Source organism: Athene noctua, chromosome 8 (assembly GCF_965140245.1).
Source record: "Athene noctua chromosome 8, bAthNoc1.hap1.1, whole genome shotgun sequence".
In the NCBI taxonomy this organism is placed as follows: Eukaryota; Metazoa; Chordata; class Aves; order Strigiformes; family Strigidae; genus Athene; species Athene noctua.
In genome coordinates, this window is record NC_134044.1 from 10,933,488 (window position 1) to 10,956,594 (window position 23,107).

Consider the following 23,107-nt stretch of genomic DNA (forward strand, 5'->3'; position numbering starts at 1 on the left):
AGCCCCGTCCCCCGGCGGTGCCTGCAGCCCGGCTCTGAGCTCTGAGCTCCCGCCGCCGCCAGCCCCGCACCGCACGGGGCGGGGGCTTGCACCGGCCGCACCTCTTAAATCTCAGTCTTCCACACAACACCTTAGCTAACGTTTTGCTTAAGACTCGATATTTCGGTGCTTTCCAAAATGCAACTAAAACACGCGCGTTTTATCGTGAAAAAATTTTCTAGCATTAAAACTGATGCGAGACCTTATTTTCAGAGCAATTATTATTTAATTTTGTACTCTAGCTGAAGAATCCCAAACATATCGTTCCATTTTAAAACGAAAATGTGATGGAAGGGAAATACAACAAAGGAAAAGCTGAATATACGTTTAGCTGCTCTCCACAGGCGTTCTTAGAGAAATACCCTCTAAGTGCAGTATAAGCCCACTGTAAGACATTTACAAAACTTTAAATAATTTGGAGCTGAATTTTGACAAGTACTGAGCACTCTTCAGCGATGCAGATAAGTATTTGTCTCGTGCCTAATTTCATAACTCAGGGGAGGACTCCTCACCCTGCTCTAACGTGGGTCAACTAAATATCACAAGCCCAGCTCTTAATGTCTCTGGCCTTACTTGCGCAGACAAAGCCTGTTGTAGTCCTTGTGTGCCTTGTAAGCATTGTATTTGCCCTGTAATTAATGAATGCAGGAAGGGTGAATTGTTAGTTATGGCTATAATTATTTTTGAAGGCACCTAGACAAAGTATTTCCCCAATGAATTGACATTATCATGCTTTCGTTGGCAAATGTGCATTGAAAGCGTATGGGCTCTGTGCTACTCTGTGAGCATAAACAAAGCATCTGTGCTCTTTTATTATTCTCAGCTTAAAGTTGCCATTTTCCCCAGCGGTAGTGTACAAGAGTTCAAAGCAGTCCGTAAACACCCTGCAGTTGTTGGGCGTTGTATCAGGGCTGAGTTCCTGACTGCTGCATTTAATGAATTCTGCTGCTAAAAAATGAGCAGCTATAAATCAAGATCCGCTATTCTGTATCTGATCACAGCAGTCTTTTGTTAACTTCCATCATATGAAAGAAATACAGTCATTGCAGGTAGATGGAGAACTCTGTAGACTGAAGTACTCTTTCATCCAGTTTGGATACTAAGGAAATGGTAACACCAAAAAGAAGTGTGCTGGTAAGAGAATTTGTATCTGCTCTATAGCATAAACGCCTGTCATCACTCAGTACTGTAAATCTTGGCTAGATGCACTGCTTGATGAAGCACAGTCTGAAACTAGGATCAAACTCTAGTGATTCTGCTTTTGTAGTTTCAGTAGTGCAGAAGGATTTGCAATGAAAGAACCAACTTCTGCCATACTTGCTCTCTGGGCCAAAGGGAAAAAAAGATCCCCCTGGGCTGCTGGTTAAAGATCTCAGGGGAGATGCAGTTCTGAATTCCTATTCAAAAGGGATATCTACCTACTGTGCTAATTGCCACTTTGGTATGTACTTTCTCTGTCCCTCTTTTTTCCTCTAATTTTCAAAAGTTTTGAAAGTCTGTTGTGTATTTTGGATGTAGAATAGCAAAACATATGAGACAATTCATGGGATGGTGGCAATCATTTTCTTCTCCCTGTGTGTAAATGCCAACCCCTTCAGCCAGTGCAATGCCTCTGAGATCTCTGCCTCTGTGCTCTTGGAGCCAAGATTATGGTTGGTCTTTTTGATACTTGATCTTTTTCTTCATTCAAAATATATGTCCACAGCATGGAAACAGTCCCATCCCTCTCACTCTGTAATCAGAGTCCCATGGGGTTTTGGTCTGGACTTTCTGTACACTATTTATTGCTTTGGATGGTAGCTTCTATTTTTGCCTGTGAAGTTATTCCCTTAAAGGGTCTTAATTACTCCTTATGTTTAACCATCACCTTTAGTAAGGCTTGGGATAGTCGCTGGATCCAAAACCTGCTTAATGTTGCCCACTAGGATTGACCACAATAACATTTGCATTGGTGTCTAAGAGTCATAGTCATAAATAAGGTCCTTGTGTTGGTAGACAATGTGTGTAGAACAAAGCCTGTCCTTATCCCACGGATTTGTAAGATCAGTGTAATAGATGAGAAAGTAGGCAGTTGCACATGGGAGTAGACTGGGAAGTATGTGACTGTCATGAATTGCCTAAGCTTCAATTTATATGAAATTAGAAAGTGCAAAGACTATTTGAGGTGCAATATACTATATGCCACTAATACAATTAAATGCATTTGAATGCCTAAAACCAGAAAAGCAGGTAAATTTTCCTAGGAACATTTTACAAATGATGTCTCTCTCTCAAATGTCCCTCTCATAGAGAAGTCCTGCTCCTCCAGTGGAGAAGTCTTTAGTGTCTGTGTAGGTGAAAACAAATGAATTCAGACATCGACTTTATTTTGTGGATGTTGGTTTTGCAAATAGCTGGGAGGAGGAAACTCCTCTGGGTCCCACCTGGGAGGATGGAGAGTCATGGAAGAACCCACGGTAGGGTACAGAGAGAAATCCCTGGCACAGGCACTTCACTGATGGGACATAGGCCAACTTGTACGGTAAGATGATGTATGGATTTGGCCAGCTTGTGGCCTGAGTTTATTTGAAAATCAGAGCCATAGAGTTTTGCCTTCTTGTTCAGGGTGAATGTTCACAAGTCAGGGATGAGTTATCACACTGCCTGCCACCACTTACAAAGAAGTGTGGGGGCATGAGCTGTGCCCTGAAGTGTCACACAGCCTCCTAGGGAGTTTGCACTACAAAAAATCTGTGAGAATTTGGATTTCCAAGGATGCTTTTGGGCCTTTCCAAAGTGCAGCAGAGCCCCGTGCCCACAAGAGGGAGTGGTTGGATTACTTTACACAGTTCCTTTTTTTTTTTTTTTTTTTTTTTTCCTGCAGGGACAAGTATCTTGCACACACGAAGGCAAAATTCTTCTGTCCTCAGTCCAGCTAAATATGCTGTCAACAGTTTGGATGGGAGTAACAACAAGAATGTTAATGCTTTAGGGAAGGCTCCACATTGCATTGTGTTGAGTTTTAGCTTGAATCTTGTCTTACATAATCAGTGCATGGTTCCAGAGCAGTGCAAATTGTTTCTAAATATACAAATGGCAAATAAAGAATGCTTATTAAAAAAAGAAAGAAAGAAAAGAAAATTCAAACCTTGAAGTGGATGGAATCGCCACATCCATCATCCCTCACCTCCAAGGCACGCCTGACTGACTGGCATTAGAAGCAAGTGTGTCAAAGCTGTCTTCTGTTGGCAGACAGCCCTGCTGTTGCTGTCCCAACATCTTTTCTTCAGCATTCAGCTGGGCTGGTCATGCAGCAGAAGCAGGTCACTGCATTGCTGGGTCCTGCTTTGCCAGGACTCTGATCTCAGAGCCTGGGGGAGTGCATGCTTGGTGGCCCTCACACCTCTGGAGGTGGTGGGGGAAGCTAGGCAGAGGTGGATCTGAGCACACACTGCTGTGGCGGTCGGTCCCAAGGCCCAAGCGTGGCTCTGGTGGCTCTCCTTCTCTGTACTGCTCATTCGTGTGGGATTTAGGCACAAAGAGGGCGTGTTAGGGAGAAGCAGTGATGGGTGAAAGCAGGTCAGCTGAGCAGTAGTGCCACAGAAACGGGGTATCAGAGATGGGAACAGAGTGACCAGTCTCTGAGCACCAGACATAGAGTCTGTCTCCATACCTTCCCTCACCCTCAAGTGCTGGCTTGGCTGCTGCTATTTCAGCTGTGATGGAAGAGAGTGGGAGGAAGAATATTCTATTCCCTTACTCTGATCTCTTCTTGTTCTTGCATGGGCTTTGTAAGCTTGCCAGCAGAGTACAGAAAGAGGCTTGTTTCCTCACAGAAGTTGTTGAAACTTTTCAAATACAGCAGTATTCTGACAAAGAATGAAATACAGCACTTACGAGGGTTTTCACTTCCTGCTCAAGACTTTTTTACTGTTTTTACCTGTTTGTTTCTCAGATTGGGAGTTACAGTTTCTTTAAAAGGCATAGGACAGGCATGGGAAGATCTCATCTGTGTGGTCTGTGGTTTCAGGGGGTTGTTATGTGTTGCCTGGTTTTGATAGAGTTGGGATGGTGTGTTTCAGTACTTTGAAAAATAGTCTTAGCTCAACAGAGAAATTTATGGGGACGGATGCTACAGCTGATGCAGCACAATGTAGGTGGTTGTTCCTTGGAAGGTGATACACCCTCTGGCCCCTGGAAGTTGGTGAGAAGTTGGTGAGGACTGTGTCTCTGGGACCTGAGGGCTCAGACATGGGGCAACAGCCAAGCATGGCCTTTGCACCCAGACCTTTCCTTTGAGAGACAGACTTGCACACAGGGATGTAGAATGTAATATGACATATGTAGAAAATAATAACTAATATTTCAAATAAAAGATTTATGCAGGTCAGTGAGGTGGGGAGATACACGCCTTGAAATTCTTACGGTGTCACTGAACAGATGTTCCTAAGCTATAACTCTTGCAGCTTATAAGGCACTGAATCAGTGAGATCACTGTCCTGTCCTGCCTACAACAAGAAACTAAACATTATTTGGAAGTTTTGAATCTCATTTTCAGCTGCTTTTGCAGAATTTTTCATGGTTCTACTAAAAATAAGTAAAAACTTTACAGTAACACCAAACAAATATATAACATAATTTATGTGAAATCATTTCAGTCCAAACATCAGTAAGTTGCCTATGAAGGAATTTAATTTGGTAGCATTCCTTCCTCTTCAGGGAGTCTCTCTTTAAGGCGTTTCTCATAAATTTACTTATTCTCTTCCAAAACTTGTAAATTCACTTCAAAACTTGTTCTGAGACTTCTGTGTGCAAACAATTAGTTTAGTCACATTAAGAAGGATGCAGTACCAGAACAATAACAATTGCTAAGTTTATTTCAAATGGTCTTGCAACCACTATTGAAGACATTGTGCCTTGGTTAAAAAAATATTTTAAAAAACCCCAGAAGCATGCAATTTCCTTCCCCCCCCCCCTTTTCTGTGTGTATTTATGTTTAACTCAGGGCAAGAATTTTATAATATTCTTAAAGGAAAAACTAGAAATAAAAATGGCATGAATTCATGAAAGCATGAGTTTATATATACACATTCTCTGTAAAAGAACCAAACATTCTGTATTCTAGGTAGAACAATGTTATTTGTCTGCTCATATGCATTTCAGTTGTCTCCATGCACTCCCACCTGTCTTACCTTCTTTGTATATGAACTGAATGTATTGTACCATGTTTCTGTTCGAACTGTGTGTGCCTGATGCATAAAACACAACACAGAGCAGCAAGGTTTTCCCCACCGTCTGCATTAAGTCACAAACCTCCCAAGCTCTGTTCTCATGGTTGTCACCATTTCACCAGAATCTTTCGGTGTTTGTATAGCCTTATACAGTATATTGCACTTACTGTACCTGTATAGTATCTTGTCTGTATACTGTATGCACATAAATATGTATATTCACTCATGTATGTATGTATAGTACGTTTATTTATCTATGTATATGTATGTGTGTTTGTTCATAGTCTGTCACTAGAAACGCGTGGCTATTCATATACATTATGTGTATGCCAACTATAAAAAAGTATGAATGCCAGCACCCACTTTTGATAACCTACTTTTATTCTCATTTTGTCATGTTAAACAATGAAAATAAAAATGTCATGTATTTTAAATGAGAACTTTAAAAGATTATTATTTTTACTAATTTTAAGGTTTCCACTTCTTCAGAAAAACTATTTGAACAGATCCAAAATTGCAAAGACATTTGTGTTTCTCTTGACAGTTTTCTGTGGTTGAAAAATGTTTGGTAACAGCCCATACTGCATAGTTTTGGTTCTCTGTATCTTATGCTGGTCAAGTGCTCCTAGGTTTAGAAATGTCCTTAACCAGCAGGACTCCTGTGCTGCAAATCCCAACTCTATTCCCATGAGAGACTTGCAATACATCTAGGGGGTGACCCCTGTCTCTAACATCTTGCACATATAAATGCTGGATATAGAAGGGCCTTAGGGTGGAAAGAAAAGCTTCCAGTGCAGGTGAGCCTTGGAAATGCGTGAAAATGCCATACTTTATGAATCAATTTTATGTGAACGTTACAAACAGTATTTGTCAGACCTCTTAGTCTTTGCAGCCCACAGTAACATATAATTGCCAACTGATTAGGCATTTATTAAAACAGCTAACAATCACTTATTAGCCCTTTGTAAAATTATTCTCAATCACCACACAGCTGTATGTAGGCTCAGTTATCTGGCCTTGAGGCAGCAAAGCACTGGCTCATCTTAAATAGCAAAATATCCCTGTAACTCAAGGGGATGACTGGTACATATTTTCCTGTTGAGCATGTGTTTAATTTATACACTGAATTGGAGCTTCAGTGATAATCACATGTGTTTCTCTGTGAGACCTGGGAGTCATAAATTTGCTTCCTTTACAGTTAATTTTATCACTGTATTAGCCTGTCCAGCTGGACTTACCTCAGTGCATAGTAAGTTACTGCAGCAGAGTGGCAGCAGCTACTTAGAAAAATCTCAGAAGACAGATCTTTATGCAGGAAATCCTAAGGAACTTGTAGGATGATAGCGCCACTGCTAGTAAGAGCCTTCACCCCAACTAAAATTTCGAAATAGAAGATCCTTTTAATTTTTAAATTTAAAGTTATAGGGTTAAATTCTGACCCCACTCACGTCAACAGCAAATTCCCATTTCACTCATAAGCTATAACTGGATGTCCAAGGAATGCTTTTCCTCAACAAAAAATAGGATGGGGAAGGGACAGATTCCATTAATGGAGCTTGGTGTTTATGGGCCAGTGGCTTGATCCTAAGCCTTTACAAGTCAGTGGTAATTAGTGGACTCTTGGGTTTGGTTGGCCCATCTCTTTTTTTACAGTCTGGAAAAAGACGTTTACTATCTGGGGTTTATAATCACAATTGTATAATTCACAATAGAAGAGAATAAAAATGAGAAAAGCCAATAGCAATATGCATTTTTAAAATTAATATTGGTCAGATCATGGCTCTTGCTTGATTTCTGCACCAAACTTTAAAACACAAACATAATCAGAGAAAACCAACACATCTCTGCTTATGTTACAGCTGATATGTTTATATAGGTTAACATGAAGCTAAATGTTTTGTTTGCCACGCACTGTCGTTAGCCATTCCTTTTAAGAGGGATATTTAAATTTCCTCTGTGTTATGGAGATCTGAACTTGAATTCAACCCATGCTGCTGTTGTAGACTAGGTCTGGTTTGCCTGGTCCCTCCATGCGTGGAAGCCTGTGAGCAAAGTAGACCAGTGCTCGTGGTGCAGTGTGTTGTGGTCTCCTCAGGGAGTGAGTGCTGACTCAGCGTCACATGCTGTATCAGCCAGTGCCCTCCTTTTGGAGACTGTTTTAAACAGGAAAATAGAAACAAGGTACAGGGAACTGCTGCTCCCAATGAATCCCATTTTCTAAAGCATGAGGATGCCAGTCTTCATTTCTTGCCAGTATCTCAGCTATTCTGTGTGTCAGGAAATCATGTCTATATTAGATTTGGGTACTATATTGCTTAGCAATTTCTGATACAAATGAAATCTCATGAAGTTGCTGTGAGGGTAGAGCAGATGTGGTATCTCACACTACAGAATATTATTTTAATAATTTTATTTTTTAAAATTTTAAAATTATTCTTGTGGCATTTTCTTAAAAATGCTAGATAAAGACTTAGGGGCTTTGCTGGCCAACTGGTGTGGTGATGTTCTTCAGCTGTCACAGCAGTAAAGGTTAGTTGAATCTTGAGATCTCGTACTGACTTCAACGGGAAGAGTGCTGAAGCTTATGTACATGTTTTTAGCTTGGAAAAAATGAGGTCCAATAAAGTGGGGAAGCTAATGCAATTTGTGGTTTTCTCACATGTTACATTTTTGTAGCTTTAGGATGGGCCTCAAAGTCCACTTTCTCATAGTTCTTAGTTCTTCCAAAGTCTTAGTCTTGTTTTCACTCATTTTCATTCTTCCAAATTAAATTTCTGGGTCCTTCTTGGCCTCTGGTGGGTGACCAGAAGCAATATCTAGAGCATGCACCCTGCTGCCTTCAGCCCCATCATACATGAGAGCTTTTGCAGTCTGCAGGGATTGGATCTGGAGGAGGAAAGGATTTTGCCCACCAGTAGCTCTCACTGCTCCATGCCACCTCTTAGAGCAAAGAGGAACATTCTGTTCATCTCTATGAGGTTTAGAGCCTGGCAGTTTTTCAAAACTACCATGACTTAGAGTAAGAAACACTAATTACAGCCCATTGCACGATCAGTGTGACCCACGTACTCCACATGGCATCAGTTGCATGGTGGAGGAGATGACTTTTCCTTTGAACATCCAGCCCAGCACCGGCAGTCAGGGTGCCAGGAGGAGCTGTGCTTCAGTACTTACGAAGCAGCTCGAGCTCCTTCATATGCTGCCAATATCTCTTTTTCAGTTGGAGTGTCGTGGGCTTCAGATCCTCTATATCCCCGACTCAGTCATAGGCAGGGCCAGCTGTAATGCTCATTGAGGTCACTGCCTCAAATTATCCTGCCGTTTTAAGGCTGGTTCATGAGCAGTTCAGGCACACATGCGATGGACCGGCAACCTCCAGTGAGAGGAAGAGGGGAGACAGGGTTAGTAACCTCTCAAGGAAATCTAGGACATTAGAGTGTTAACCTGCAGGTGCTGTACTGCAAAATGCAGTTAGCATGAGATCTCAGTATCACTGAACTCTAGCAAAGTATTCTGTCCTTTGTCCCTCCTGTGACTGACCTAATACAATATTGAATTTTCCTTTCTATTTTACAGTGAATGACAGGATGTATCATGGTGGGTTGCTTGAGTTCTGCATTTATTGCTTAGCAAAGGCATAGACTAAGCTTTGATTTTTAATGAGTGATCTCAATAAGAATGCACTTTGTGATGATCCACTGCATAAATGAGATGCATGAGACAGCTTACACAATATCTCTGAGTTACTTTACAGGCTCTTATTTTATACATACTAACATTTACAGAATGTGTTAACTAACAGTAGATCAAGCAGTACATTTCAGACAGTTGTTCGGGGTTAAAAAAAACAAAACCCAAAAAACTTAGATGAGAAGAATACATGTTTCCAAATGAGATAATAATGCAAGGTCAGGAAGATCTATAGCTAGACTGATTGCCAGTATAAAAATGGAAAGCAGGACAGTGAATTTATCATTTAAAGTTTGCTTTATTGATAGCCTCAGCAATAATCCAAGGGTTACCGGAAAACTTGAGGCATAGGAGTATGCACAGGTCTGGTTCTGTATAAAGTAACTGTGACATTTAGTAATTGGAAGCAATGAATCATGAAACTGGAGGTCTGGAATCAGAGGTGCTGAAGGTTTACTAACCATTTGCTAATTTAATTTTAGGATAAGTATTAATTGCTCATAATCTTGAATCTTCTGGAGTTCCTGGAGTTCCAAAGATTCTTGACAGTTGTTTTTAAGTGGTGGATTAGTCAGGCTGTAGAACGCAAGACAATATAATAAGTCCTTTAGTGAGTCCTGTGTTTGAAAAAAGGTGTCCAGAGTTTTCTTATGATACTGCATCATATAATTACATTAAGTGGTAGAACAGTTTTTACAGGGACTCTAGTTTTCTTTTTTTTTTTTTTTTTCTGTAGTAGTACCATTTGTAAGAAAACGTATTTCCAGAAGTTTAGAAATTTAGAATAATGTAAATCAGAACATTAAGCACAGCAATTCAAATGTTACAATAGTCCTAAAATGTGGGGGCTTCCATACAGTTTCGTAAGTTGAAATAGCAGTTGTCAGTGAATTCATACAGGGGCAGGTTACAAAGTGCTCCTTCTCACCCAACTATTTTCTCAAAATTAAGACTAGTGTGCTGGGGGAATTCTTTCCCAAGTGCTTAGAGGGAAAATAGTGATGTTACTTGTGTCTCTTAAAAAGAAGAATTTGTGAAAGGCCAGAAAGGGTAGTTTGTGTAGCACTTAGCACTTTGAGTGTGCTTGTGCTGAGAGTATGTGAATGCACGGGATTATTCTAATGTGGTTACTCCATCATAGGACACTTCTCTTCAAACACTTCTAAAGAAGAATTTGCGGTTACATTGTCCAGTGTCCCTGGGGAGTGTTACCATGCACAATGAATTGCATGGAGAGTGTCTGCTTTCACAGCTCACCTTGCACATCCTGAGTATTCCTGAACATGCTGTTACTTTAATCACCTTTGTGTTAATAATCATCTGTTGTTTCGAGTTTAACAGTAACAGGATTACGGGTTAGCAGTACAGAGCTATATGAACGACTACTATCTTGAGCCAAATTACACCGTCTTTCATGTCAACATCATTCCAAAGAACTGACTGCAGATTTAGCCTGTAGCTCTACTCTCACTGACTTTTGCAGCCACTGGAAGTAACAGTCTTCAACTGCACTGAAATGGTTATAGCTAACAGTTAGCAAAAGAAGTCTTGTCCAACATAATATTCCAAGTGCTCTTCTGAAGTCTTTTTAAATCATTTGATGGTTTTTTACTATTTGTTTGAACAAACTGTAGTCAAATTGTTAGACCCATGGAGTCAGCCAGTACATTCCTGTTGGCTTCAAATGGGTGAGTGTCTCACTGCTCAGATTTTCTGAAACCTGATTCTGGCTGAACTCCTGCCTTGGACAACTCCCCTTTTGTGAACATGTGCTAAGAGGACCTCCACGTCAAGCTAAGAGTATCAGATAGCAGTTTGTGAAGTAATGGCTGCTACTTAACATAGCCCTCCACCACTTGCACCCATGGCACGCTACCTTCTAGGAGTGGGATTTCACACCCTCCCGAGTGGAAATGCCTTACCTGGTCAGATGGCTGGGACTTACCTGCACCAGAGAAAGTGCCATCAAGACTTTCAGTGGGAAAGAGAGTTTGGAAACTCCTGTCTGAGAGCAGGCAAGAGGGAGGGAGTACCTTTTTCTCCTGGAGGATGGTAAGTGGCTTTCAGAAAGCCTTTCTTCATTTACTGTAGCCTGCCAAAATAAACCAGCACGCTTGGCTCTGTTGAATGATGTGTAGCACTGCACACAGATTGCACTGTTAGAGATTGCTTTTTTTACAGATCCGGAAGATATTTCTAATAATCTCCTCCAAATGTTGCTGATATTTTTTATTTCATTGTATTTTTTGTTGGTTTAAGATCGCTTTGCTATAGCCTCCCATCAGTTCTTGGGCTTTCATTTTACCTGTGATATGCAGTTGTCACAAAGAAAAGGGTATTTGTACATGACATCCATGATCACGTATGTGTGATGTGGTTTTCCTCATCCTTCCTGTAAATGAAGAGTCAGCCCCTCTGCCCATCCAGCTGGAGAGGGAGACACTCACAAGGGCCAGAAGAGAACAGCATCTTCCTCAGCCCCATAACCTCTGCAACTTCAGCACAGTAAGTGGGAAGCTGTAGTACTAGAAAAAAATTATTGCAGTACCACTGATTCATGGGGTGATCTTATTGCCCAAAGCTTCTGATTTCACCTCAAACAAACCAGCAGCATTAAAAACAGGCAAACAAAGAACTTGCCAGCCAAGATGTCATGAGGAGAAACAACTGAATGGGGTATGGTTTTATCTAAAGCCCTCAGGTAAACTATAGTGGAAAATATTTTTTTAGATCATTAAGAGTTCATACAGCACAAAAAAACCCCCACACTTATATAAGTGTCCAGAGCATGAAATATCAGGTGGTTAATTCAAATGTTAGAAAAGCTTCCTCAAAAATGAATGACAACTGGCAGCATTTTCTAACTTTGTGTAATAGAGCTGCCTACAATATTAAAAATATTTCTTCTCCCTCACGGCATTTTTGGCAGCACATTTTTTCACAGGCATTCTACGTGTAAAATCATAGTGCACCTTTCAGTGTTAGGTTTCCTGAAATGCCTCTCAGCTCTGGGAATTAGCATGACTTTATCCTGTGGCCTGACTTTGGAGGAGCAGAATCGCTCTCAGCACTTGCCTCGGCGCAGGCAGGAGTGCAGGGCACCTGCCTGCCCAGTGTGCAGGGCTCGTGATTAAAGTTACATGGGGCTTGATTTGAGACAAGAAGATGTGAGCAGGACTTATGTAGCACATATGTCGTTTTACTGAGAGAGCATTATCTATCTGTTTATGTAGCTATTTATGTCACACATGAGCAAGTAAAATTTATCACACCTAAAAAAGAGTCCCAGCCCTGGTGCTGGGGATTCTTCACTCTATATTTTAAGTCCTGCTCCCAGATTTTTCTTTTCACACGCCTCTTGTTTTCCATTTGGAAAGATGATGCTACATGGTATAATTTGGTTTGTATATACCTTATAGGTACTGCCATATTTTTTTCAGTAGCATACATGTGTTCAGTAACTTACTGAGATGTGCTTGTGCACTGTACGGATGCACTTTGCCTGGTGCTCCTTATGGTGAGAGTCCAGTTCCTGAAGGGCCAGAAAGTCTTGCCTCATATTGTGAATAGTCACCAACAAAAAGATACAAGATGTTTGCCACATGGGTAGCAGGTGTGCAAAGTTGTATTCATCAGTAGCTGCTTAACTGTACTATTGGAGAATTTTTTCTTCTATTTTTTTCCATCTGTAACTATTACTCTCTTTGCCAAACCAAGCTATCCTGCTTAGTTAAAAACAGGGAAATAACTTTGTCCATTTATATTTCTTTTTCTTGCTTTAAACACCCATATTTTGAGCACTTTTGTGAATCTGCTGGTGCCAGCTGCCATGGTGGAACTGCGCCGGCATCATTCTGCAGGCAGCGTTGGGGGTGCCTGGGGCCAGGGCAGAGCCCATGCCAGGGCAATAGAAAACAGAAATAGTCTGCTGTGACACCAGGGAGTTCCTGTCAGCATGAGTCATTGTCTGTTCCCCAAAGCTTGCTTTGAGTTTTCCCTGGGATTATGAGATTTTCTCAGTAAATTCTGATGTGGCAGAGAGCTACGGCATGTACTGACCTCTGGCTCCTGTCCTCTGAAAGTGATTGAACTGTAGATGTTCTGGCCATCAAACCTCTACTCCAAGACAGTTCTGTGATCTAGCTCAGGGCTATCTAATTTAAGCACTACATATATTTGCAAACCATCGTGACTGCTATTTATCTTTCTGGAATAATTAAAAATTTAATTCCTGTGAGGTAAGAAGAAATGAAGACATGCCCACTGCTAGCGGAGGCACCTACACACAAAAATGTACTGGTTGCACTTTGCAGAAAAAGGAACTAGTTTGGTTCTCGGATCTTTGTAAAGCATTAAAACACTCACCAGAAATGATCTTTTTTTACTTAGAAAGGTTTTCTTAGACAAAACATTTTGCATTGTTTTGAGGATGTTGGTTTTTCCTTAGTTGAAAGATAGTTTTATGATATTACTTCTTGTTCCATGGCACTGCCAACATAAAACCTGAGGTTATGTAACAGATCTTAATAAAATTCACTTCCAATGTTTTGGAAATAAAAATACCAGAAAAAATAAGGGCATGGTAGAAGTACAGTAGTAAAAGTTAGGTGGCAATGTAGACTGGTTTCTCCTAAGGCCTTCAAGAAAGCTGGTGATTAAAACTATACACAAGAATTCAGTTTTGTACAGTGGAAGAAGTTTCTTACTTTTTGTAGTTGTTGTTCAAGTCTGGAACAAGCATTTGCTTTAAAGATTTTTGAAAAAAGCCAGAGAATAATGAATAATCAAAGGTTTAGTATGTTCCCAAGAACTCTTGAGACATCCTCATTTGCACTTGCACTCAGTCACGTCCAGGTGAGAGCATTTATGTAACCACTCTACATTCCTATATGGTTCCTACATAACAGGTTATCATGCAGCTTTTACAGTCTGCCTAAGAGCAAGGATTTGAGCCTACCTTCAACACCTCCTAGGTGAATATCCAAACTTCCAGACCTTTGGTGTCTTCCTTCACTCTCTTGCTCTGTCTGATTTTGGAAAAAAAAAAAAAAAAAAAAAAGCGTCTTAGACCCTGGATAATTTAATGAGTAAAAATTCCATCAGAACAAGAATTGATGTACAATCAGCAGATTTCATAATTCAAAGAAGATTATGGTGACATAGTACCTGATACACATCCTGGAGTCTCCAGGATATCCCTCCATGCAGTCCTAACATTAGCTGCTGGCTCACTCTTCCCTTTTCAGTAAGAACAGTCTTTGGGCCAAGACTGCTTGGTCAAAACCAGCTTTGCTTCTCCTGTGCTGTGTCTCGTTGGCCGTTACCTCCAGTGCTGATGTGTTTTGTGCCTGTCTGCCTACATCCACATCTGCAGCCAAGCTCTGACATGCTGCAGGGTGTGTACCATTCCTCATGTGCTATGGGATCTTTCAGGAACAGGAGGGCTGTATGTCTGTATAATGTTATGAATGCTTTTCTTTTTTTCCATAACTTAAGTTGTAACATCATTATTTTCTCTGCCTCTTACACTGAAAAAAAATCCCTTCTTATGATATATCAGGGATATTAACAGCCTGGTGCCTGACCAGAGGTGCAGGCTGAAGCCAGAAAGAAGGGAGGATATGAAAAAAATTAGTACTGGAACTAAGCATGAGTGCTGTCAGTTCAATCACAGGAAGGATTAGGCCCATGTCTGCAGTGTTAAACACATTAGCTTTAAGCACCTCAGTAGCCCTACTACTATGATTAAACAGCTGGGTTGAGTGCTGGCTTGTGCTGGCTTATGAGCCTTAGCACCTGTAGTTTGTCTAGGACACACTGAAAGTTTAGTTAATGCTCTTTGGGATTTTGTATTAGCAACATAGTTGCTGACATATCTGTAATTCATTGATCTACAGACTGGTTATTTCCTCTTATCTCTGTCTTGCAACTTCAAGACACATGCACACTTATTCAGTACATTTTTATTTTGTTTTGTTGCACATTAACACTAGAACTGGGCAAAACTATTAGATAAAACGCTTCAACATTTGTTCTCACTTTTAAGCTTTTTTTTCCCAAGTCTTTCAACATCATATGTGTTCACTTAGTCTATTTTAGCAAATGACTTTGCACATACCAGTTCTGCACGTTCATGCTGCACATACCATTACCTGAATGCATTTACAGGATTGGAATGTACCATGTGGACAGTACATCTAAGAAGATGCTGGTGTGAAGGACTTAGCCATCAAACAAAAGTAACATTAAAAAAAAATCACAAGTAGTCTTGAAAATCTGTGTCTGGGAAAGTGGAAAACCTCAAATTCTTCATAATAAATGATTCACTAGCTGCAACACAATATGGTGGCCAGCATAAAAAAAGGATTTTGGAGCTGCCTACACTCAGGTTTATTTTAGGGGCTGTTTTGCAGGGGGTGGCAAAGTGTCTGTGTAACTGATACATTCTGCAACACCATTTCTATCTTTGGGAAGTTGCAACTGGTATTTTAGAGCTTAGCATGTCGAAATCCTGCTTCAGTCCTCTTGAATCCGGTGAAGGAGATCAGCTACCAGAGGAGACTGTGTTGCACCGGCACTGTGTGTAGTACAGTGGCAAGAGTGGGGGTGATGTGGATGTAACACCCTCAGAGTGACTATCATACATGCTGCGGATGGTGCTGGTGGTGCCTGGTGACGAGCACACAGAGTACCATAAGGATTTGGTATCAGCATGTGCTCCATTTACTTACATGACGGGTTATAAAAGAGAAGGTATTTCCCGATGCCTAGAAGAGGAAACCCGCACTCAAGCACCGTTCTCATCAAATCCAGCCGAGAAGCTGGTATTGTGAATATTTTGTGTAATGAATTGTGTGCAGACTGTGCCCCTGTCCTGCCCCACGTAGGAGGACCCAGCCAAAATGAAGACTACTGCGTAAGTACTAACCCGTCACTGATGAGTAGAGTGGCAGGAAATCTGACTCAGGTAGAGCCTCGTCCAAAGACCTGTGAAGTCGAGCCGGGGGGCAGGGAGGAGTATCTCCGGTTCCGTCAGTGAGTTTTGGACCTGAAATGAAAACTAAGTATTCAGTTAGGAAGAGCAGGCACAGCAGGCTTCCAGAAGACTTTTAGCTCAGTCATTCAGGAGGACACATTGCAGATATGTTACCTGTGTAATTCTAAATTCATAAGAATATTCAAGAAAAATATTCATCCTGTGTTTTAAACTTGTTCTACACAAAGTACTAACGTATAAGGTAAGCGTGGGTTTTTTTCAGTATAAAGAAAGGCAATTCTATCTGAAATTCTTTTATCTTGTGTCACTCCTTAAAAACTTCTTTTACAGATATTTGAAAGAATATGTACATTTCTGTATTCTCTTTATTTTTCTGTTTGAGTGCATAGTTTATTATTACGTTCTCTGGTAGGCTTGCTCACATTTATTCCTTTTGCTTTGTTTTCTACTATGAATCTGAACATTTTCTCTATCTATTTATCAATAAATGCTAAATATGGTTCAAGCTGACCACAAAAACTACTGAGATAAATGGAAGTTTCTACAGTGGCTTGTAAGAAGACCAGTCCCCAGTCGTAGGAACCTGGTGTATGCCCACCCTTGGCATTCTAAGATTTGTGAACAAAAGACGTATGCATTATTAATGTACTGAAATATAATAAACATAGATTTCCTTCATGAATCATAAAACACTGCCAAAGTACTCTACATGTGCATTTTCATGACAAGATCAGAGATGTACTTGGACAGCCCCTGCAAATGTATGGCATGCGTTTACTCACACACAAATCCTTAATTTATGACCAGTGTGGAAAATAAATGTTGGGAGACTCAAGACATCACTTCAAATTTGCAAAGTAAGTGTTGAGAGGAAGTTTTCTGATTTGCAGGTATACAGTGTGTCATCCAAATACAATGAGCCCTTCCAGGATAGTTTAGTATCAGCAATTTTGGTTCCAATCAAAAGCCTTTGAAGACACACACATTTTCAATCATGTGAGCACCCCGCTGAACTCAAATGAAGCCACATTCTCAGGCTTCAGAGGGGCTGTGACATGTACTTACAACTAAACATATGCTAACCTCATTTTTTGGATCAGGATCATGTTTTCAAATATTCTACAATCATGAAAACATGGAGTTTCTAAACTCAGTGCCTTCCAGTTAATGAAATATCACAGAATAAGATAGGTTAATCCATATAATTTGCATGGAGTTCATTAAATCATTTAAAAAAAATTAAACACAGAGTTATATTTAGCTTGATACTCTGATGTGTTAACACCATGCTTTTAATGAGACAGATTGGATTTGGAAAGCAATATAAAACATGGGTTTCAGTGTACAGAATTTTTTATTTCCACAACTTAAGGACGTAGTTAAGATCCATGTGCCTTTTTAAGATCTATTCCATCATTAAAAATCCAACCAGTGCTAGTTTGACGAAAACATTTTTCTTTATTAGCTTTCAGTGCTCTGGAGACATTGAAAAGGAGTCATTCTGTTACCATTTTTTTCCTTGAAGTAGTAGTTAGATGACTGACAGTTTCTGTTGTTGGCATAGAGATTTTTTTGTTTATCAAACAAATTAGAGTGTTTCAAATAAGAGTAATGTTAATCTTGGGAAGAAACAACATATTCAGTCTATGACCAAATAGTTATTTGTATGCTTTTTTCTTCTTTTCTTTTTCCTTCTTTTCTTTCTTTCTCTCTGCCATAGGTGACGTGTATGCAGTGGTTGCAAGGGGACCATACAATGCTTGATATGATTGAGAAAAAGCGTTGCCTCTGCAAAGAAATAAAAGCTCGACAGAAATCAGAAAAAGGACTCTGCAAACAGGACAGCATGCCTATTTTGCCGAGTTGGAAAAAGAATACCGGGACCAAGAAATACAGCCCTCCTCCTTATTCCAAACAACAAACTGTTTTCTGGGACACTGCAATTTGACAGGCGTGTGGAGGATGCCCTCTCCACTGTGTTGCACCATGCACAGGTAGCCTGCTTTCTTAATAAGGCAAAGGCTCTAACGTAAGACTTACCTGCAGGTGGTGAACTTCCTAGGAAAAAACCACACTGATACAGTGCTCACCTGTCAATCAAGAGAGAGATTTAAGTTTGCGACTGGATTAACGCATACATATTTATCCAGGATTTTTTTGGATCCAGAAGATATCAAAATGTAAATATTTCACCAATATATTGAAAACATCCAAACTAATACACTGTTTAAATATATATATATATATATAAAAATTCAAAAATTTATGAAGAATTTTACTATATAATGTTACTGTTATACTGTTTTATTACCTATTTTCTATGTGGCATTCTAATGTTTCCCCACACCGCCGTGACCATTTTATTTCTCTTACCTGCCTAGATTTGGCCTCTGTACAAAAACATGTGGTTGTACGTTTTGTTGAACAGGACAACGTACAAAACAACTCGGTGCTAGGGCTGTAGAAGTTACTGAGAGTTGTACTTGTTAGATGTCCTTAGTTTTGGGAGGGGGGGGGACGGGGGGGCTGGACAAAGGAGAGAGTTCTCGTGGGAAACAGCAAAACTGCAAGTAGTGCACAGAAAAGTGCTTAATGTGGATGCCCAAGTTGCATTTAAGGTATGAATTGTTCTGCATCAGTTTTCCCATAAAGTTAATCAGATACATTGCCCTTGGCTTTCTACAAATCAGTTACTGAAATTATTTGGCCAAGAAACTAAATTTTCTGCAGAAGAGTCTGCAATAGAAACTCTTCTTTCATTATATTCAGCTGACTAGCAGAGACCATGGTTCACTGTGACTAAGCATTGTACAGCCTGGTGACGGAGAGACCCAGTCACTTAGCAGGTTAAGGCAGTGGCGCTGCAGCCGCGGTTCCTGTCCACATTTGTCTTTGGTCCAGAAATTAAAGGCGACAAAATCTGTTTACGTGTTTATTATTTTTATATCCAGCAACACATCCTTACTTTACTCTGTGTTAGATTTCCTTGTGTTATTTAGAAAGGCTGGAGTTCAGACCCCTTGAAAGCCAATAGGGAAATCCCTCTTGATTTCATGCGGTTTTGAAGTTGAGGCCCATGTAACACGTTCTCCCGGGTACGCTGTTTCTTCTTCCCGGCTGCTTCTGTAATTGGCTTGCAATCGTGTATTATATTACACCCATTTTAACAGAATATTATGTCATGACCAAAGAATTACGACCTCCTGGTTTTAACAGGAGAAAGAGATGGCTTATACTGATTATGAGGGTGAAATCCATGCGGTGAAATATCTTCCAAAAGGATCTGTTGAGAACGAGGGAAACTTGTACTGCTGTGGAGTAGGGAAAAAAAAGATCTATGGCATATATTTTGTATATTTAAATTTTTATCTACGTGTCTGAAGTTTGGTAGCACAAAAGTCCCTCTTTAAAACAATCATTTTAACATTATATTCGCTGAGAAGAAAAGGTGTGTTGTTTGAAACTTCTTGTTATATTGGCTTTTCTTTAAAATTATATTGACAGCATTGCCACAGCTGTAATTGCTGATCAAAAAAACCAAAAATAACAAATTTTAGAAGGTTTTTGTAATCTATATTGCTAAAGTTTGAGTTTGAGTAATGCTTTATCAGTAGTAGTTTCTTTTCAGCCTCTGAAATAAAGTTTTAAAATATTTTATAACTAATTAACTAATGTATATTTTGATGTCCAGACTGAGATTTCTGTAAAAGATAAAGTGTGTGTTTATATGTGTGTATGTATATTAGCATTACTGTATATGTATATATGCATATGTGTACACACATATATATGTATATATGCATGTATCTCTATATATTTACTCATAGATGTGTGCATACGTATATACCCACATACATTAAATATTGATGTGTGTTATGAATATACAGTGGCTGGAATGAGTACGCAATTGAAATGCAGATTTAAAGAGCCCCTCACAGCCGAAATGACAGAAGACATGAAAAAACCCAGAGGCTGTGAAGGAATCTTTGAGTACATGTTACATCCAAAAGACACCAACTGTATATTCTGCTTATTCTCTTTTTTTTAAAGAAAGAAAATGGCAGAAGAAAAACTCCAGAGATCTCGCAAAGTTCCAGAATCTGCTGGAAAGAAGACGACTTGTTGGTTGTGAGAAATCTGTTGAGATAACAGGTTCATTATTCAGAAGATGTTTATGCTTTGTCTTCCTTGTTGTGTGACAAGAGAAGAAGTTTTCATAACCATGTGTGAAATACTTAGCTCAACCCTTTCCCCCAACTGCACCAAGTCTCTGGTGACAAAATGAAAACCGACATTCTGTCAGTCTTGATACTCCTGCTCTGCACTGGTCTCTTCCTGGAGCAATTACTTTAAAAACCCTACTACCGAAGCATCGATTTTGCAGTCCAGACCTGTGGGTACGCACGGGCGCTGCAGTGCCAGGCCCTTTGGGGGAAGGCAAACATTAATGTAAACAGTTACGTGTTTAATAGTGTTTGTTCATATTGTGTCCTTTTCATATCGATACACAATAGGAATAATGATCAGGGAATTGAAGCATTCTTGTCCTAAGCAGACTTGCTTGTACACTTAGCCCAGCATAAAACCACTGCTTGTTTTCCTTTTATTGCTCAACACTGTTTATGTTGTCCTTCCTAAGTAACTGCCCATGTGCTTCCAGACCTCCATTGTATCCCATGGAAACAATGGCTTTTTGTTTTAAAGTGCGACAGTACATGAAAAAGTAAAATATAACTTAGCACTTACCTTCAAAGCACTTTAGAAATGTGAACTAAACCTCACGCTTGCAAGAATCATTTCACAGAGGAGGGAAGTGAGGCTCAGGTGGAATAGTTTCCAAAGGTCACGGGCAGGGCCGGAGCATGACATATGCCACTGTCCTGTCCCGTGACTGCTGGCCCACCCCATCGCTCGAGTAAAAGGCACATGGTACTGCCTGACGAGAGCGTGCCATCAAAACGCTGTTAAACATTTTCTACATACCTATTGTCTCAGCAGTTTCTGTGTCACAGGGTGAATGGCAGTGCTTAGTTACACACGGTCATTAAAGCTGTAGTCTGTATAAATATGCAATCTGTATATACATACAGATCACATATATACACACACTTACGAAGACTGTATATATGAAACTGTTTGGTATGCACTTATTTTGCTTTAAACTCCTGAAGTTAAACATTATAGTGTAGCAATTTGTGTAAAGTGCACTGTGATTTCAAGAAAGCACAGTCAAGTCACAGGTCTTGTTATTCTTGCACTAAAAATGTGTTTACGTATATTAGCCAATGTATGTCTACTTTATTGCTCCTTTTGACAAATTAAAGCAAATGGTATAAAATGGTATGGGGTTTTTTGGTTTGGGTTGTTTATTTTTAAGTGGACAATGGCACTATGTTTTTAAATGACAGGGTTTTTAAATAAAATTAAATCATTCTGTGTTCATTTCAATGTAATACATTTACCAATATCTTGAAACTGAATGTCATGTTGCTTTTTTTCATATTTCATTAGAAATTGTCAGGTATGTGCCTGAGATTGTGTAGGAGTAAGGAGTAGCTAGAGGCTAACTGTAATCATATATTATTAGCCGTTTCTATATACACAGTATAAATACATATTAATTTTCTTTTCATTTTTGTACTTGATTTTTTTAGGTAAGATGTAATTAAATGTACTTTGATACTTTTGAAGTAATAAGATGTTGTTTGAAGATCAATTCTGCTTTCTTTAGTGCATTGACAATATTTTACAATAATTTAGTGCTTATTTATTTGTGCTCCGGTGTAATTATAATAAAAAGCAATAGTTTAAAATATTTGGCTCTTCATTTTCATTTGATGGTTTCAGCTTAGAGGTGGGTTATTCACTGGGGATTAGCCAGAGATTCCTGGGAAAAAAAGTCAAGTCATAGATGTATATTTATAACATTCCCTAGGCACATTTTTAATCGCATCATTTGTTGGAGGAAATTAATGAATTGCTTTAATAGGTTAATATTTGCAAGTCATGCCTGGTTGCATCTAATGCCTTGAGTGCCATCCTCAGCTAAATCCTTAGGATAAGAGTTCTCTGTAGAGCAGACGGAAATTTTTCTATAAGCACCTTTCACAGAATATCCATGAAAGGGAGAGGGACCCATCATGCTCTCCATAAAGCTCTAAAAAAAATCTGCTTAAAAGTCAGTATAATCTTTGGTGTTTCAAGACAGAAGCTTTACTCCCATCAGGATGTAAACCCCAGTCTTACAGAGGAATTCCAGAGTGGGAGGAGGGGAATAGGAGAGGGGCTGTGGGGGAAGAAAAGGACCTCTGCGACCTTGCAAATAATACTGATATTCCAGTTCTCAATTTTTAATACTTCTTAGTTTTTGTTGAATTTTTGTAGCCTGGATTGTGTGACTGGGAGAAACTCCACTCTAATTTTTTTAAGAAGACATTTTGTAATTTAAAAAGCTTTCCAAGAGCAAGTAATTAAGTAGTTAATAAAGAACCCAGTAAGAAACAGTAACGTTCTTGCTATAGCTCTGAGACCGAATTTCTCTCCCTTCATGGAAAAAGCTGCCTTTAATAATCAAAAAAGATACTATCCATGTTTGTATAGATCTGTATGCAGAAGTGAACTAGTGGGAATCTTTTGATTGTCTTCTGCAGGAGCTGGTTCTGGGCCAAGTTGTAGATGATCCAAAAAACACTTTCCAAGTGCTTCCCTGCCCCAGGAGCCACATGGTTTCCACAAGGTACAGCCTCTCTCTCCTCAGCAGCAAGCCTATTGCCAGGGCCCATATAATGGCTGAAGAGCTTCACTACATCTTTATGCTCCTCTTCCTCCCCAGCCCCTGGCATAGATGTTCGGAGTGACTCGTTGTCTTTCAAAGCAAGCTTCAGTCTTTTGTCCCAGGCTCCATGTTTCATAGGGAAAACCTATACAGAAGACTAGAAATGAACAGAACAAGGTTTTACAGGGATTCCTCCAGACCTAAAAGAGGAAAGAGATTCTGTCAGTTTAAGAGTCAGATTGTTGTCTGTACTCCAGTGGAACAGTTCATGAAGTTCCTGTGTCCTAGCTCATTTCTAAAGACTTTCCAGGATGACTTCCAACATCCACCTCACTCTCCAGGCCACTGGTGGAGACAGCAGCACCTGAACAAGAGAAAGAACAAAAGGAGAGGATT

The 23,107-nt window shown here is 39.8% G+C and overlaps 1 protein-coding gene across 4 annotated transcripts in view; it reads left to right on the forward strand.

Annotated features, from left to right (window-relative positions):
* NYAP2 (neuronal tyrosine-phosphorylated phosphoinositide-3-kinase adaptor 2) overlaps positions 1-21,657 on the forward strand; it is a 144,759-nt gene extending 123,102 nt beyond the window's left edge. For 3 of the 4 annotated variants that reach the window (XM_074912540.1, XM_074912542.1, XM_074912543.1), the window contains one exon: positions 17,657-21,657. In XM_074912540.1, the coding sequence (XP_074768641.1) occupies positions 17,657-17,884 (228 nt within the window). In that variant the 3' untranslated portion in view covers positions 17,885-21,657. The remainder of the gene's footprint in view (positions 1-17,656) is intronic. The other variant, XM_074912541.1, reaches the window with a different exon arrangement.
* Positions 21,658-23,107: the final 1,450 nt, after the last annotated feature.